The sequence below is a fragment of the Vigna angularis genome, chromosome 1 (genome assembly GCF_016808095.1).
Source record: "Vigna angularis cultivar LongXiaoDou No.4 chromosome 1, ASM1680809v1, whole genome shotgun sequence".
In the NCBI taxonomy this organism is placed as follows: Eukaryota; Viridiplantae; Streptophyta; class Magnoliopsida; order Fabales; family Fabaceae; genus Vigna; species Vigna angularis.
Window position 1 is genome coordinate 16,129,648 of NC_068970.1, and position 16,838 is coordinate 16,146,485.

Here is a 16,838-nt window from a genome sequence, read left to right on the forward strand (position 1 = left end):
TTTATTTTTGTATTTTTGGATGGATTAGAAGTTGTCTAACCGGCTCTGCCAGATTCAACTTCTTGTATTCCCCATACCTTTTATTGTTTTCTTATTTATTTATATTGTATTTTTGGAAGGATGAGAAGTTGTCTAACCGGCTCTGCCAGATTCAACTTCTTGTTTCCCCAGAACTTGTACTGTTCTATTTAATTTTTATTGCATCTTCCTGGAAGGATGAGAAGTTGTCTAACCGGCTCTGCCAGATTCAACTTCTTGTTTCCCATAACTTTTATTGTTCTATTTAATTTTTATTGCATCTTCCTGAAAGGATTAGAAGTTGTCTAACCGGCTCTGCCAGATTCAACTTCTTGTTTCCCCAAGAATTTTTATATATTAAGATTATTTTAATGATTGTCAAACATTTGATTCTTCTCCGGTGACCATTTATAGTAATATTTTATTATTGTTAATTTGTTTGTAATATATTTATCTTGTATGATTTCTGTGATGAATGTATTTTATGATGTTGATATGAAATTATGCATCTGAACATGATATGAGTATTATGGGGATATTTTGTAATGGTATAATATGAGTTGAGGAATATGAGCATGATATGAGTCTAATGGAGAGATTCTGTAATGATATGATATTAGTGTATATGTTGATGTTGAGGGTCCTATAGTCGGAGGTTATCCTGATACTCTAATAATCATCCAGTCTCAAGTAGAGAAGGATGAATTATGTGGTGAGAGGGGCAGGAGATCCTGGTCTATGTGCCGGTTTTGGACATAGTGTTGAGGATTAACCTTGTGAATGGTATGGAGTATTTTGGAAGTATATTTGTAAGAAAAAGTAGAAGTTATCACAAGTGCATAACCTCCCGCGACCACTCATCAACGTATCATCCGGATGAGTGTCTATTGGGTAGTGTGGTGTTTATTGGGTATTGTGGGATGAGTGTCTATTGGGTATTGTGGTGTCTATTGGGTATTGTGGGATGAGTGTCTAATAGGAATTGTGGTATGATGGTATGAGGATGTCTGACATAAATATTATATGATGTTTATATCAAAGCAATTATGCATGTTTTATAAATGATGTGTTGCATGTTAGCTCACCCTTACTTGTTTGTTTGTGCCGAAAAATCTTATTTTTGCGATGATCGTATAACGTTTATGTTATACGGGAGCAGATGCCGGAACGGCGTCCGAACCAATACAAGTGAAGGAGGAAGCAGCAGAAAAATGAAGAGTAGTTTAAAGAAATAAATAAATAAATTTAGGAGTGTTGTAATGAGGTTTTAAAAAAAAATAATAATGTATTTCCAGTGTGAACTATGATACTCCTAAATGGATGATTGTAATACTGTACGATGTTTTTATTATTAATGAAATAATTTGTGTGTGAGATGTTTAATAAATGTTTTTTTTGGGGTGTTACATTTAGTGTTTGATCTTTCTTGTACCGAGTGTGAAATTATTTATGGATAAAATAAGTCTCATCTTTTTTTTATAGACTCTCTAAAATTAAGAGAGATTATTATTATTATTAGAAAAATTGTCCGTCTATTTTCTATTTTTTATGTTTTCTTTTGTATTTTAAGGTTATCCAAAATTATGAATATGTTATTTTTAGTTAATATTTTTAGGATATATATATATATATATATATATATATATATATATATATATATATATATATTCCTATAAAGTTATAAATCTTAATTTTAAGAAATTTTATTTTGAAAGTTATTTAAGATTCTAATAACTCTATTTAATTTCTTGTAATAAAGTTCTTCGATCTTGACCTAAGAGTTAGAACTGTCGGATTATAAATACAATTTTGTTTTTAATAGTTGTTCTTTCTGAATGATTTAATTTTGTTTCGCTTAGAAGCTTTCACTTAACGTTGGCTTGCTTTGCTTAATATATCATTTTCTCTTTAGGGATTACTTTGTGAGCTCACTAAATTCCTTTTCTTAGTTGGAGGGTTTCTTTTGATACTAAGTAGTGACATGGTGGTTTGTTACAATAGTTGAAGGTGCCTAAGTGGAAATGAGATAGTTTTGCCATAAACTTTGTCATCCATTTACCACGAATGGTCAAAGGTTATGATACTATCTAGGTTGTGGTGGACAGGTTGACCAAGAATGCTTATTTTTTGGCAATGAACTTGAAGATGTTTATGGCGAAGCTTGAACAGTTATACATCAAAGAAATAGTGAGGCTGCATGGTGTACTTTTGAGTATTGTATAGACAAGGATCCAAGGTTCACATCGAGGTTTTTTCAAACTCTATAGGGTGAGTTGGACAGTATATTACAGATGAGTTATGCATATCATCCTCAAACAGATGGTCAGTCAAAGAGGACGATTCAATCATTTGAAGATATGTTGAGCACATGTGTGTTGGATCACTTGAGAGCTTGGGATGAAGTGTTGTCATTGATAGATTTCACCTACAATAACATCTTCCGAGCGAATATCGGTATGACATTGTTTGAAGCATTTTATGGTAGAAGATGTAGGACGCCTCTGTGTTGGTTTCAGGAGGGAGAAGCATTATTGGTGAGACCAGAGTTAATTCAGTAGACCATAGAGAAAGTGAAGTTGATACATGAGAGGATGAAGGCATCTCAGAGCAAGCATAAGTCCTATGCTGATCAAAGACGAAGACCTTTTGAGTTTGCAGTTGGGAATCATGTCTTCCTTCAAGTGACTCCTACTACTGGTGTGGGAAGAGTCATTCGTTCTAAGAAGTTGTCTCCTAGGTTCATTAGTCCTTATCAGATTCTACGTCGAGTAAGACCAGTGGCTTATGAGATAACTATGCCTCCTCAGTTGTCAAATCATCATTCGATATTCCATGTTTCACAGCTCAGGAAGTATATGTCATACCCCTCTCATGTGCTAAAAGTGGTAAATGTGCAAGTCAGGGATGATCTTTTAGTGGATGTTCAGCCTGTTGAGATTGTGGAGAGTCAGACGAAGCAACTTAAAGGAAAAGCCTTCAGTTTAGTCAAAGTTGTCTAGGATAGAAGAACAAGTGACTCTACGTGGGAGTTAAAAGGAGTCATGAGAGAGTCTTATTCTCACATGTTTTCTTAGTAAGTCTAATTTTCGAAGTAAAAATTTTTTATTGTTGGGGAGAATGTAAGAACCAAGAAATTAGAGTATTAAAGTTGATAGGTGTTTTAAAATAATGAGACTGGGTATTTTAGTTTTAAAGTAATTCAATAATATTAATAGAATTTCTTAAAATCGTTTCATTACTTATAACACAAACCAACTCTCTAAAATTTCTTCTCTTTAGTTCTCTACCTTCTCTCTACCTTTTCTAACTCGTAAGTCATCTTTTTGACTACCAGGAGGTACCTAAACGGCTACAACAGTGAGGTCTATGTTTCTACCCGATCAATTTCTTTATAGAGCTAGTAAGTTTCTGCTTCTTTTTTATTCCGTTGTTCTGTTCCTAAAATCTCTACTTTATGAGTGAGGCATGTGTTGTCCACCTCTCTTTTCTTGTTCCTTGTTGATTAGTGGTCCTAAGGACTCACTTTGATTTCAATTTCGCAGTTTGTAGACATTTCTAGAGTTTCTTGCGTTTGAAGCGACTGTGGGACAATCTTAGAGCTATGTAGTTCTATTTAAGGTAAGAGAAACTAGTGTTTTATTTAATTTTGAGTTATAAAGTACGAAATGAAAGTCATTAGTATATGAGTTGAATGAATGTTGAATTGGATGTTTGAAATGAGTGTGTTAACACTAATTGTGTTTGACAAATTGCATTTGATTTGGAATGTGTTGTAACTATGAAGTGGTTAGTGATGAATTTGTTTATGTGTTGACAAGAAATGATGTAGGCTAAAACATGAACTAGGTTTTTTAAAAAGGGGTTTAATAGGTGATTTTTAGAAGTATGAGTCTAAAGGGATAAATAACAATGTGAGACATTTTGTAAGGTCAAATAGAACTTGTTGAAAGCTTGAATTGATAAAAATATGAGATTTAAAGTAAGTATGAGTCAAGAGGATGGTTGAGGAAGGTTTTATGCTTGATTTTGGGGGTTTGGTCTAATGAGATTTTGAATTAAGAGTTATATGTCAAAGAGGAATGTTTGAGGTATGTTATTAAGTCATTTATGACTTGTTGGGATCCCTAAGTTGGTTAAAAGTGAGCTAGAACTTGTGAAATTCAATTTTGGTCTATAAGTTGAGGAGTTAATTGTTTTAAGTTAAAATCTTGTTGCATAACAATGTAAAATTAGTATAAGATGGGTTATACACCTTTGTTTAGGTCTATGGTAGTTTAGAATTCAATGTAGGAGTGTTAGAAGTTGGTAAAAATTGTTAGAATAGGTCATGGGTGGTCTAGAGGTGTTGTTTAAGTAATTTTTGTGTTGTAGGAGTGTTTGAGCAATTTTTGTCTAAGGAGAATTTTTATTGATGAAGATCAATGTGTTGTTAGTATGAATGTAGGAAGTTAAGTACTTAGATTTATCCTGACACTCTAAGGGTCACATTCTCAAGTAGAGAGGGGTGAGACATTTGGTGATCGTAGCAGGAGATCCTAGTCGAGGGGTTTTACCTTAGTCTAAGACATTGATTAACAGATAACATTGTGTGATAGCTTGTGTGGACCAATTGTTTCATCACTACAAGTGCATGAACCACCATAGTTCGATATTCATACTATATTCGGATGAGTCAAGTTTAAGTTCATTGTATGCTTTTAGGGTGTTCTATTATTGGCTTGGAAAGTGATATGTGTTGAAATCTTAATTATTATAGGATAATAATACTTTTACCCTGTTTTGTTTCTTTTGTACTTGGGTGTTCTTATTGTTCATATGTTTTGGCTATGATCATCTCGTGAGTGTAAGCAGAGGACAATAATATTTCTGTGGAGCAAACTTTGGATGGAGGAACAATAGATGTTTAGTTTTCTCTAGACTAGTTAGATATATATAGTTTTGATCGTAGTACTTTTTTATATAAAGTTTATTTTTATAATTACTGTAAATTAATTTTATATTCCTATAGGTTAACTAATCTACTTTATTAATTATGTGATATTTCTTTTATATTTTAATATTATATATTGGGATGTTACAACAAATACTTAAATACTCATATTTTTTCCAAATAATTTTTTTACTAATAATTAGAAACTACCATACAATTTATTTTTATTATATAATATTTTATCATATTTTTTGACAATTAAAAACAGCTACAAAAATATATCGTATTTTATTATCATTTAAAATATCATTGTTTGGGTTATTAAAATAATAATTTAATTTATTCAACTAATAAATAGAAATCATTTACAACAAATGGTGAATTGACTATGTATTACTTTTGTTGTTGTTATAAAAATAAAGTATAATTTTAGTTAACTAATTTATGTGCAGTTTTTGTGCATTAATGAAGTATAGGCATGATATATTGTTATTTTATGTCTTTTGATAAAATTTCGGTTAAATAATTAAAAATAATATTTTTATTTAATTCAATTCACACTTTTAACGACAAATATAATTTATAATAATATCTATTTATGACATTAATTTTAAAAATTAAAATATAATATTGCTTAGATCTCAACTTTTATATATCATGCCCTTATTTTTAAATGAATTTTATGTTTTCTAGGATTTTATTTTAATAATATTTTACTAACCTTCAATATAAATAAATTTGGATAAAGTAATACAGTTAATAATAATAATAATAATAATAAATAAAAAAAATAAATTATTTAATACCCCAATTCATTTATCTGAAATAACTGGAAGTCTTTTGCAAGTTAGGAGACTTCACTCAATTACTATTTATTTCTTTGGCAACAATTATATATGCACTATTATAAGAAATTTAAAAATTTGTGTGGTTTAGGTAGAGATTTGTCTTGAACTTTCACTAAAACAACACAACAGAGAATAAGAAGTAGAATGTGGTGTAACAGACAAAAAAAATACATGTCGATAACTATTATTTATTCATTACAAAAAAAAACCCTTAGAAAACGATCATTGGGTGTGAACGGTCATTGGTTGTGTCGGAGATCAGGTTTCTTTATCAGAGACCAGAACCAATCAACCAATGAATAAATTAACATTAACGTTTCTGCTCTAGTCGAATATTTTAACATGCACCTTACCATCTTAGGGTACACGTATTCAAAGATTAAGTCGTAACTTTTAAATTCAAACAACTTTTTTATAACTAAGTTTTTTAAATTGAAAAAATGTATATTTTTTATATTAAAAATTATTCTCTCTTTTACATAAGAGGTATGTGAGTGAATAGGTGGATCCATAATTTTATAAATGAAAAATAATAATTAGTTTCTGTTTGTTTGTAAAAATAAAATTTATTAAACTAAACTTTATCAAATAAAAAAAAGTACCATTCTTTAATTCATTACTTATATAATTTTTCTACATAAAATGTTCTAATTTTAAGTTTACTACGACTTCATAAATTTGTGCATCAACTTCAAAATATATTTAAAAGTTTAGATATAAAAGATTTCAATAGCTTTTTTTTAATTACACACTCATTCATATATATATATATATATATATATATATATATAACAGGTTTCTTCACTTTTGGCAATAAAACCAATTAAAATTTATATTTATTATAATCTATAATTAGTTAATAGTATACCTTTTTTTATCTTGAACACGCAAGTAAAAAAATAAAGAATACAAATAATTAATGGTATAATTTTTCTATAACAATATTTAATGTTTAGTTTCATATTTAATTTAATTTAAAATATTTGGTTTTGGTTTTCATAAATTTATCATAATGTAATTTTTGTTAATCTAATAATACAGTTGGTTCTCAGAGTTTTCAAAATTAGGAATTTAAGTTCAACTTATAGTATCATTTAATTGTTAAAGAAAATGTTAACATATCTCATAAGAAACGATAATACATTTAAACATTATTGTTAATATTTTTCATAAATAAATAGCTGACAATGTTATTATTAATGAGCCTAACATTTTGTTGTAGAAATTAAAAAATATATTAGCAGCACATTAAAAGAATTTAATTTTAGAATATTGAATAAAATTATTGAATTGAATCTTTATAAGTATCAATCTTAATAAAGGGTACTCAAAATTACATTGATAAAGTGAGTCACAATATATCTTAACCACTCTAGATCATTGCCAGACATAATGACCTCACAGTTTGAAAGGTCACACCCAATAATAACCCCTTTGAAGGAAGAAACCAAGGGAAGAGGTCCATCAAGGGCAGTTATGCATTAGTAGGTCCCTTCTACAATCTTCACTACCATGATTTAAATTTTTTTTATACAAATATAATATTTAAATAATAGATAATGTAAAAACAAATTAAATAATACATTCTCAATTTAATTGTGTAAAGTGTATATCACAATTTAGTTTCAGGGATCATCCTGCAGTCTGAGAATGTCTTTCACCACTATGTTATTTTTCTCTTATTTTTTTTTATTAAAAAAAAATAGTTTAGGTACAAAGTAATTCAATATGAGTGAATGTAAATTTAAAGTGGAACATATGATCGAGTGAAGGTGAATTACTTTACCACTTATATTTTAGTAAATTTTATAAGGTTTAAATTAGTTATGTTTTGAATTTTATGAGAAAATAATTAAAAGCATAGCTAATTAACAAGCTTTAAACAAGCTCATAAAAGAAGAAAGAAAAAACTTACTTCATATTAACTTCTTTCAATTCAAGATTATGATGTCTAGTTTTTTATAATTTTATTAAATTTCACAACCAACTTATTCGAGATTAATATGTATAGTCTTTTTTTTTTAATTTTACTACCAACTTATGAATAATATCACTTTTAGGTATAACATTTACTCCACACTTAGCATCTTAGGAAATTAATATAACTTTTTAAGCTTAAGCACGTGCTAAAATGTTTATAATTTTTTTAAAAAGATGATAATTCACCGGATTACTAATGTCTTATAAAACAAATATGAGAATAAGTTCCCTAAATCCAGGAAATTATCTGCATATTTATACAAAATAATAAATGTTTAAAAATATTGGATTCAATATACTTTTTAGTTTTTAAATTTGAACATGAAATTATTATTATTTTTTTAATTTTGATTTATTTTAATCTTTAAATATTAAAAATAAATAGATATAATCATTTTAATTTAAGGATGTTAATTTTTATATGTTGAAAGTGTTCTAAATTTATATTTAAACTGAAATATAATAAATTGTATAAATAACTCAAATAAAAGTCTAAAAATAATTTAACACTTAAAAAATTTAATATTATTGAATTAAAATAATTAAATCTATTCATTTTTATAATTTAAGAACTAAAATATATCAAAAGTTTAGAATATTAACAAAATTTAAAAACTAAAAATGTATTTAAACTTCCTTATCATTAACTTTATATATTATTTTGTTAAGTTGATCAAATTTAAAAATAGTTTCTTTCTCATAATTTCAAAACTCTTTTTCTTCCTTTTTTGTTTTTTTTTCATCAGAGGAACATTAATTATTTTTCATGAAACATTTAGTGTTATTAATATTTAAAACTCTTTCTTTTATAACCCACGTTGTGTATCTATCGATATCTGAGTACATATTATCCTTATTTGATGTCATGTTCCATCTTTGTAACAAAAACCAGATGGTCCTTCCTTCTGCCGAGCACATATTTTTATGTGTTTTGAGTTTAGGATATTTTAAATGTGCTCTGAAAACACAGAGCCACAGAGACAGTATATTAACTTATTCTATTGAATCATACATTTTGCAAATGACAAATCATGAAAACACGAATTACTCTGCTAAGTTTTAACAGTTATTCAGTATAAATATTAAATATCTTTTATATCTTTGTTTTGTATTTTCATGAGTATTGAGATAATTGGTGTATACTTAAAATATTATATTATATTGTTGTAGAAAAAGGAAATGGATAAAACGATATAATAAAAGATTTATAGGCGATTTTTATTGTTTTGGAAACAGAGTGCAACAGAGTATCTAGAGAAAGAGTCTGAATTAGTTACTTTCAAACAATCAAACAAGTATGAGGGAATCTCAATTATTATTATTATCATAAGAGTAGAAGGTGAGAATACTAAAAACAAATAAAGAGTAAAATAAAGAATATATCAGAAACCATGCATTAACCAAGTAAAAGGCAGTTTTACTAACTGCTAAACTTAAAAGGACGTGTATATTTATATATATTAAAAAATTAAGAATTAATTAAAAAGATATAAGAATAAAATTTATAACTGTAAAAGTAAGAAACAAAATCGAATTTTGTTTTTGAAAAATTAAAAAGACGTTAGCTGAATTGTGGCATTATGAAGAATGCGTGTCGAGAGGTGAGTTTGAGGAGGAAATGGTAAAGGGTTAAAATTGAATAGTGTAGAAGGAAGAATTGACTAGTTGGTGATTGGTGAATTGAGAAAAAGCATTTTAGATGAATAATGTAGAAAGGTAATTATTTAATTTATTATTTATCTTTAATGAATGTAAATTTTTAATCATTTAAATAAAAAAATTGATGTAAAAGGGGAAATAAATAATGGTGTGGCTGCTAGTCCAGAATGTCCTTAGTCAATGAAGGTGATTTAATGATACAGTTTGAGAGATGGGTTGGACCAATTTTCTTTACACATTCACTCCATCCTCAATAGCCTTTTCCCATGTTAGATTAAAGGGTGGAAAACACACTACAAGATAAGGAACTTCACAACCCACCAAATTAGTCAAATTCATCAGATACCCACTATGTATCATGCCCACACTGTTTTTCCTACAATTTCAATTTCAATTTATTAATTTCAATATCTCATTTTTTACTTTCCTTTTTTCCTTTTTTCCTTTTCTTCTTTCCTCACTCTAGCCCCTAGCTTCATAATTCTTCTATCTGTCTTCGCCATTTCCTCTGAATAATTGAGTTTCAGATTCACGTACCCTCCTTAATCACCGTTCGTTTCAAATCAGATTAAAAAACTAACTAAAGCAAAAGCATATCACTAATGGTGGCCCCAACATCAACCGCCCTGGCTTAATCAACGGTCTTGATTGGGTTTATCACAACGAATTCTCACACACCTGTTCCTTCCTACCCTCTGTTTATTCTTTTTTTTTTTCTCTATCAACGCCACTCAAATTTATCAACATCATGCCATCACAGACACAGAATATAAAATCATGGATATATAATATCATACATAATCATTTCATAAACCTAAAATTATGAAAAAAAAAATGTCTTTTTCTTTCACCTGTTGTTTTGAGATCTATCGAGTTTTGGGCTTGATTTTTTTTTCCTCCATGGCCATCGATATTATCTCATTAGTAGAAACTGTTTTAGACCAAATTCCCAATGGTGAAGATGGGGATTTGAAAAATTAAAAGCAAAGCAAAGAAAAGTCTACATTCACCATGATATATGCAATAATATATTGATATTCCCTTATCGATTTCTCTCAGAATCAACAGCATGTTTTAAAACCTGTGATATGCATAATTAGAAAAAAATAAATACAGATTAAAACATGAGCAAATTAGAAATTTATATTCTGCTAAACTATACTGAATAAATGATTTCATTTCTTTTTCTCTTATTCTGGGACGTTTGTGATTCAGCATTAATCTGTCCGATTTCTTTTACACCGTAAATTCGATTTTTTTTTTACTTTGGTTTACAAAATGGAAACTGAAATATCTCAGATAACATCAGGGAACCCAAAAAATATTCTCATAAAACAACAACAAAAGACAATTAAAAAAAAAGAAAGAAAAGAAAATAGAGAGAGAGACGAGAAAGTGGGTTAAAAAAAATAAATAAAGGAAAAGCTGGACATTTACTTCTTGTACAATACAACAAGAAGTCACATACTCAGACCTTCCTCTCTCTTTCTGTCTCTCTCCATTGCACCTTCCCTTCTTCTTTTCTCTGTCATTTCCGAGATTCCTTTACTGGTTTTTTCTCTTGTACAGATTTCTAGCTACAACACCCAGATATCAATTTCTGTAATTCTGTGTGTTCTGTGATGTTATGTGAGTTTTTTTAAGGACAGTAAAACATAAACTCTTCTGGGTGTATTGGCTTCTGCTGCCTTTGTTCTTGCAAACTGTTTTCTGGGTTTGCTGCAGAAGAAAGCCTTCAATACCCATTAATACTAGCCTTCAAAAAAACTGGTATTTAATAAAAAAAACATTTTTTTTTCTTTTTCGTTAAAGAATTATTTGCCCCTTTTTTCTGCAATTTTTTCTACATATTTTCCCCTTTACTTGAGGAAAAGTTTGAGACATGGGCAAGCAAGGGCCTTGCTATCACTGTGGAGTTACAAGTGAGTTCTTGTCTCTCCAATATGAAATCTTTTGTTTGCAGTTTTTCCTGAGAGTTATGGGTTTTTTTGAAATTTGTCTCTTTGAATTTGAAGTTTGTCTTGGAACCGATGGCATGGATTGTGATTTTGATAAGAAATTGAGATGCGTGCAAGGGAAAAGTTCTGGCCAATTTAAACAAATGGGATAATTTAGTTTAATGTTCTTTATTTGGATGTATTAGAATTCAACCATATAAACATTCCTGTTGCCCAGAATATTTGGAAATGGAAGTTCTGGAAAATTCAATTATATTAACTTCCTCTGTTGATGTGTTCTGTGTCTCATTCAGTGGGTCTTTGCGTTCCTTGACTATGTCTGAAGTGTGTGCAAATGTAATTCATGCAAATTTAATCTCGGAATGGATTGAATATTACAACGAACCTTTTTCTCAATAAGCAAAACATCTGTTGTTCTAAATCATCTTTATCAGAAGAGTCAACCCAATCTCCATTCATTTGCATGTTATGTGAACAAGAGAAAGTAAGAAAAGGAAAGGAAGATAATTGTGCTTTTGCAAAATGTCCGTAGTAATCTACCCATTTCCGAAAGGATTTTACAGAGTTGTTCGTTGTCACTTTGTCTACCTAGCAATTTCTCATTGTATGTTAGAATTTTTTTTCTCCTTGCATTGCAGTCATCCTTCGTGGATCTTACTTAATTGTCTCTGGCTGGGATGAAAGTTCAATTGCTATGACTAATCATTTCTATATCTTCAATCTTTCTCAACTATGCTGATAACCTTGATACAACTTAAGCCTTAGAGATGTTCATTGTTTTTCTGATAAACTTGAAACTGTTGTCTATGTGTTATTGGTTTGCACTTCAGAATTTGAGTGCCAGTGTTTGAGAACAAAACTACTTCTCTACGGACAAACGAAAATTTTTATCTAGCCTTAACAGTACTGCAACAAGCACTGAGCGGACAAATGTTAATTGTTTTGGTTCAAATGAAAGCATTGTCTTTCTACCATTCTGCACGTCTTCTTAACTTGAGTTTGTCCATATCTGCTGCTTGATGAATGTGAAGTGTAAACTAATCTGTAGTTTTTCTTGCAAAAGGATATTGCTATGCGTTATCTAAAATTTTGTAAACATGGGAAGATAGTCAACCATTCATGCAGAAGTTCTGGATCTTTTTTATAGTAATTAATGATTGCTGTCTCATTCTTTAATGTGTTTGCTGGAATTTTTAGTACACTTTGGCTTTGTTTTCAATCACAGATAATTCTATTCGATTCTTGTTTGCAAGAATTTTTAAACTTCACAGATTTTCTAATGAAAAAGCCTTGCATTAGGCACACCACTTTGGCGTAACGGACCACCTGAGAAGCCTGTACTATGCAATGCATGTGGATCTCGATGGAGGACTAAGGGAACACTTGCAAATTATACCCCTTTGCATGCACGGGCAGAAAATGCTGATTATGAGGATCAAAAAGTTTCCAGGGTAAAAAGCATATCACTAAATAAGAACAAAGAAGTGAAATTGGTCAAGAGAAAGCAGAACTATGATAATGCTGCATCTGGAGGGTTCGTTCCAGATTATAATCAAGGACACCTAAAGGTTGTGGATGAAGATACAAGCAACAGATCAAGCTCAGGGTCAGCTATTTCTAACTCGGAGAGCTGTGCTCAATTTGGTGGCACAGATGCTAGTGATTTGACAGGTTGGACTATTACTGTTTTCTGATTTCATTGGAAGATGTTTCTACATAACTGATTATGGCAGCACTGTCCTTTCCATTGAAATAGCATGGGTTTTGATGATTGTCCTGATTTATGCGAGCTTAATCAAGAACTGGATAATGATGTGAAGGAAGGGTAAAGGAAAAAGATCAGTTGTGGAATTACAGATCCACTAGCAAGGCCTTGTTTTTTCTCTAAGAAAACAAGTTAATATTAATTCTAATTTTACATCATAAATACGAGTGTGCATTTAAGAATTCAAAAGTGATTCAAAAAAATTTCGTAATGAAGAACCCATTTTATCTCAACAATTTTGTTGGCAAGCTATAAAATTAAACATGAATTATCAATTATCTTTTATTTGTTTATACCTATATTTCTTTATCAATGCTTTATAGTAAAATGTCGAATTTTACATTACATGACATAACATGTCTGGTTCTTAATTGCGGCTTACTGCAGTTCAAAACAGATTCCTTTGTTTCTTCAATAAAAGCATATATTTTAAGATAGATAGTGTGATTTATGTAGGTCCTGCAATGTCAGTGGTCTGGGATGCCATGGTGCCTTCTAAAAAGAGAACATGTTCAGGTCGTCCAAAGCCTTCATCTGTTGAGAAGCTCACAAGAGACCTGTGTACTATTCTTCATGAACAACAGTCTTGTTTCTCTGCATCTTCTGAAGAGGATCTTCTTTTGGAAAGTGACACACCAATGGTCTCTGTTGAGATAGGACATGGAAGCATTCTCATCAGGCATCCTAGCTCTATAGCTCGTGATGAAGAGTCCGAGGCCAGCTCTCTTTCAGTTGATAATAAACAATGCCTAATGAATGAAGCATATTCATTCTCTAGTACGATTCCTTTGTATAGTAGTGATCACAGTGGCATGAACTTTTCATCTCAAGGAATTGAAAAGATAGAAAACTCAGCTGGCCAAATCATGCAACAAGAGAAACTTGAAAGGCATGTTTTCCTCAGCAGTTTACAGTCTTTCATTATTCTAGTCAGTTATGCAGAAACAATGTGCTAGCATAACTTTGGTAATTTTCTTGGAATGGGTATGAGGATGTCAACCTGTTTATACATACATGTGACTTTATGTAGAAATTAGAGATAAGTGTGCAAATTCAATCGGAGAAGTGATAAAATTTACTCTCTTTTTTTTTTTTTTAGGGACAAGTCTCAGCTTGAAAAACAAGTTCCTGGAAATCACAATTCACTGTTGTGCTCAATAGATTTAAATGTGAGTTGCACGAGTTTTTGTATCAATAGCATGGTTTTGTATCATTGCTGCTAACAATACTATTGGTTTCTCTCTCTCTCTCTCTCTCTCTCTCTCTCTCTCTCTCTCTCTCTCACTAACACAAAAGTATAATCTGTTTTCATTTATATAACTACTCTCAGGACTTGCAAGATAGCTACTGAGTTTTAGACTTCTTTTGAGAACAGGAATACTCATTTTCCACAAATAATATCGTCATGCTTTTTGGGTTGTGTCATGAGGATGACTACTGTCTTATTCTTTGCACGTATTTATAACTAAATATTGCTTGCTATTATGTTTGTTAGGATGTGGTGAACTATGAGGAGTTTATGAGGAACTTGACAAATGAAGAGCAGCAGCAATTACTAAAGTATCTTCCTGTGGTTGATACTTCTAATTTTATTGATAGGTTAGAATCTCTTATCTTGTTTGCACTGAATATATCATTATTGATCATATAATGATCTTTTGATGTTTAGCATGTCGCTGTGCCCTTTACTCTTCAAGTCCGTCCTTTCAAAGGAGGGAGGTGGGGTTTGTAATTCTAAACGAACAATTGCTATAAATGTTCTATATCAAAAGAATTAAGGCATTTAATTTGAGTTCTCATTTGTTCACAATTTTGAAGTAACAAATGGCTTAGTTTTTCATTCCCCTTCTACCCAAAAAAAGGCTTGTGTAGTGATCCAACTCGTTAGGGCATAAAAAGATATCTAGACTAAATACTAGATCAAACATTAGTGACTGATCGTGCTGGTTGTATTTGCAGCCTTAAAAACATGTTCAGTAGCTTCCAATTCAAGGAGAACTTGACTTATTTTCAGCAACTTCTTGGGGAAGGTGTCTTTGACATCTCTTTGTTGGGGACAAAACCTGAAGAATGGAAGACATTGAAAAGGCTTGTGTTATCTAATATGTCAAAATCAAAATGGGTAGAACACTATAATTTTCTCAAGGTTTGTGCTGATTTACTATTGAGATACTAATGCTTTTGTGTTTTCTTATAATTCTATGTGTGAATGTGATTTAAAGTGTATATCCAATCCAATTTAAATTGATTTGGATTGGGTCATTGTTTTTATTTATTAACTTTTTAATACGGAAGTGCATCTAAATATATAAAATGTAAGTCTGAAGTTCATTGTATACACTAAATACAAGTTTAAATAAATACATCAAAATGTATATCTAAATTCTAAATATAATTTATAAAATATCAATCATATCATTCCTGGATTTCATATCCAAATTCAAGAGAAGAAACTGAGCTTGGTTGTGGTAGAACAGGGAAATTTTGTACGTTAGGTATGGAATAGTATAAAATTTTCTTTGGCAAAATATTACTTTCCAAAGCATTATCTATAAAATTTTGGTCTAGTTTTCAATGTTGGATCTAATAACCGATCCATTGTAGTTAGTTTTTCAATTTTTTTACTGGATTGGTTTGGTCTAGAAGACTCATATATTGCATCCTTCTATGGGTGCAGAAATGTGAAAACAAAGCTGGAAAAACTAATGGTCCAGGATCTACTGCTATGGAATCAAGTAATATTACAAATGCCAAGAGAATACGTGAGCATGACAGCCAAAATCAAAATTTTGCAGGTTAGATGACAATCCTATGTCAACAAAGAAAAATAAAAGTATTCACATACCTCTTTTGCAAGATGTTGAATATATGCTGTGGTTTTATGTTGAGACATGATAAGACAACTGTGTTACTGTTATTTTGATACCAGTTAGAAGCTACAATTAGAACTCAGCTGTTTTGGTTTTCTCAGCCGTTTATGATTTAATTGAATAAGCATTTTTGACGCTAAGCAAGTTATTGTACAAATTTCAGAATTGAAGACAACAATGAGGAGCCCCATAAGGGTGATTATAAATCCTGTATGTGAAGGCAAAGAAGTTGTAGAAGAAGGCTCAAGCTTCAGCCCAGAAAGCCTTTTTTCTTTGCCACATGGTGTTGGTGGCTTGCACATGTTGGATTCTTTTAACTATGTTGGTGAGAGTTCTGAGGATCTGCTGTTAGATGTGCCTTCTAACAGTTCTTTTCCGCAGGCAGAGCTCCTGCTCCCAACTTTAAGCTATGGTGCTAAGGTCTGCACCACTAGTAGCTCAGTACACTCAACTGTTACTCATCATCCTTAATAGGGTCCAAATATTTGCATCTGAAACACCAAAATTCCTGTACAAGAGATATGATGGTTGTGTTTTTGTTTCCTTGCAACCTTGAGCTTGGATTGCCAAAGGATGGAAGTTGAATGGGCTTTTTTCATTGTATAGGTTGGTTATAGATTGTAACATATAGTATGAAATGCGGAGTGATCAACTCCGGAGTTTTGTATGCAATTGTAGTTTATGTTTTGTTAATGATTTTCACAACCTTTTTATACCAGTAGGTTTAAATCTCAACTCTTCAAACTTCCATCTAAATAATAAACCGTATATATGCATGAGACAACTATGGATGGATTAGATGACAAAGAA

The 16,838-nt window shown here is 30.6% G+C and overlaps 1 protein-coding gene across 2 annotated transcripts; it reads left to right on the plus strand.

Annotated features, from left to right (window-relative positions):
• The first annotated feature begins 10,869 nt into the window (after positions 1 to 10,869).
• Positions 10,870 to 16,746, plus strand: LOC108346414 (GATA transcription factor 26). Of its 2 annotated transcripts, none has more exons than XM_017585499.2 (8): positions 10,870 to 11,357; positions 12,693 to 13,064; positions 13,615 to 14,047; positions 14,258 to 14,327; positions 14,654 to 14,757; positions 15,118 to 15,304; positions 15,836 to 15,953; positions 16,192 to 16,746. In XM_017585499.2, the coding sequence occupies exons 1-8, from the start codon at positions 11,318 to 11,320 to the stop codon at positions 16,497 to 16,499; spliced, it is 1,632 nt and encodes a 543-aa protein (XP_017440988.1). In that variant the 5' UTR covers positions 10,870 to 11,317; the 3' UTR covers positions 16,500 to 16,746. The 2 variants fall into 2 exon arrangements, with proteins under 2 accessions (XP_017440988.1, XP_052734455.1); XM_052878495.1 differs by lacking the exon at positions 10,870 to 11,357 and adding an exon at positions 11,364 to 11,997.
• The last annotated feature ends 92 nt before the right edge of the window (positions 16,747 to 16,838 follow it).

Bases quoted from the DNA above. Each gene is read 5' to 3' on its own strand.
- LOC108346414 (XM_052878495.1), top strand. From the start codon at position 11,916: ATGTCCGTAGTAATCTACCCATTTCCGAAAGGATTTTACAGAGTTGTT. The intron at 13,065-13,614 runs GTTGGACTATTA...TGATTTATGTAG, and splicing joins AGATGCTAGTGATTTGACAG to GTCCTGCAATGTCAGTGGTC. The intron at 14,758-15,117 runs GTTAGAATCTCT...TTGTATTTGCAG, and splicing joins ACTTCTAATTTTATTGATAG to CCTTAAAAACATGTTCAGTA.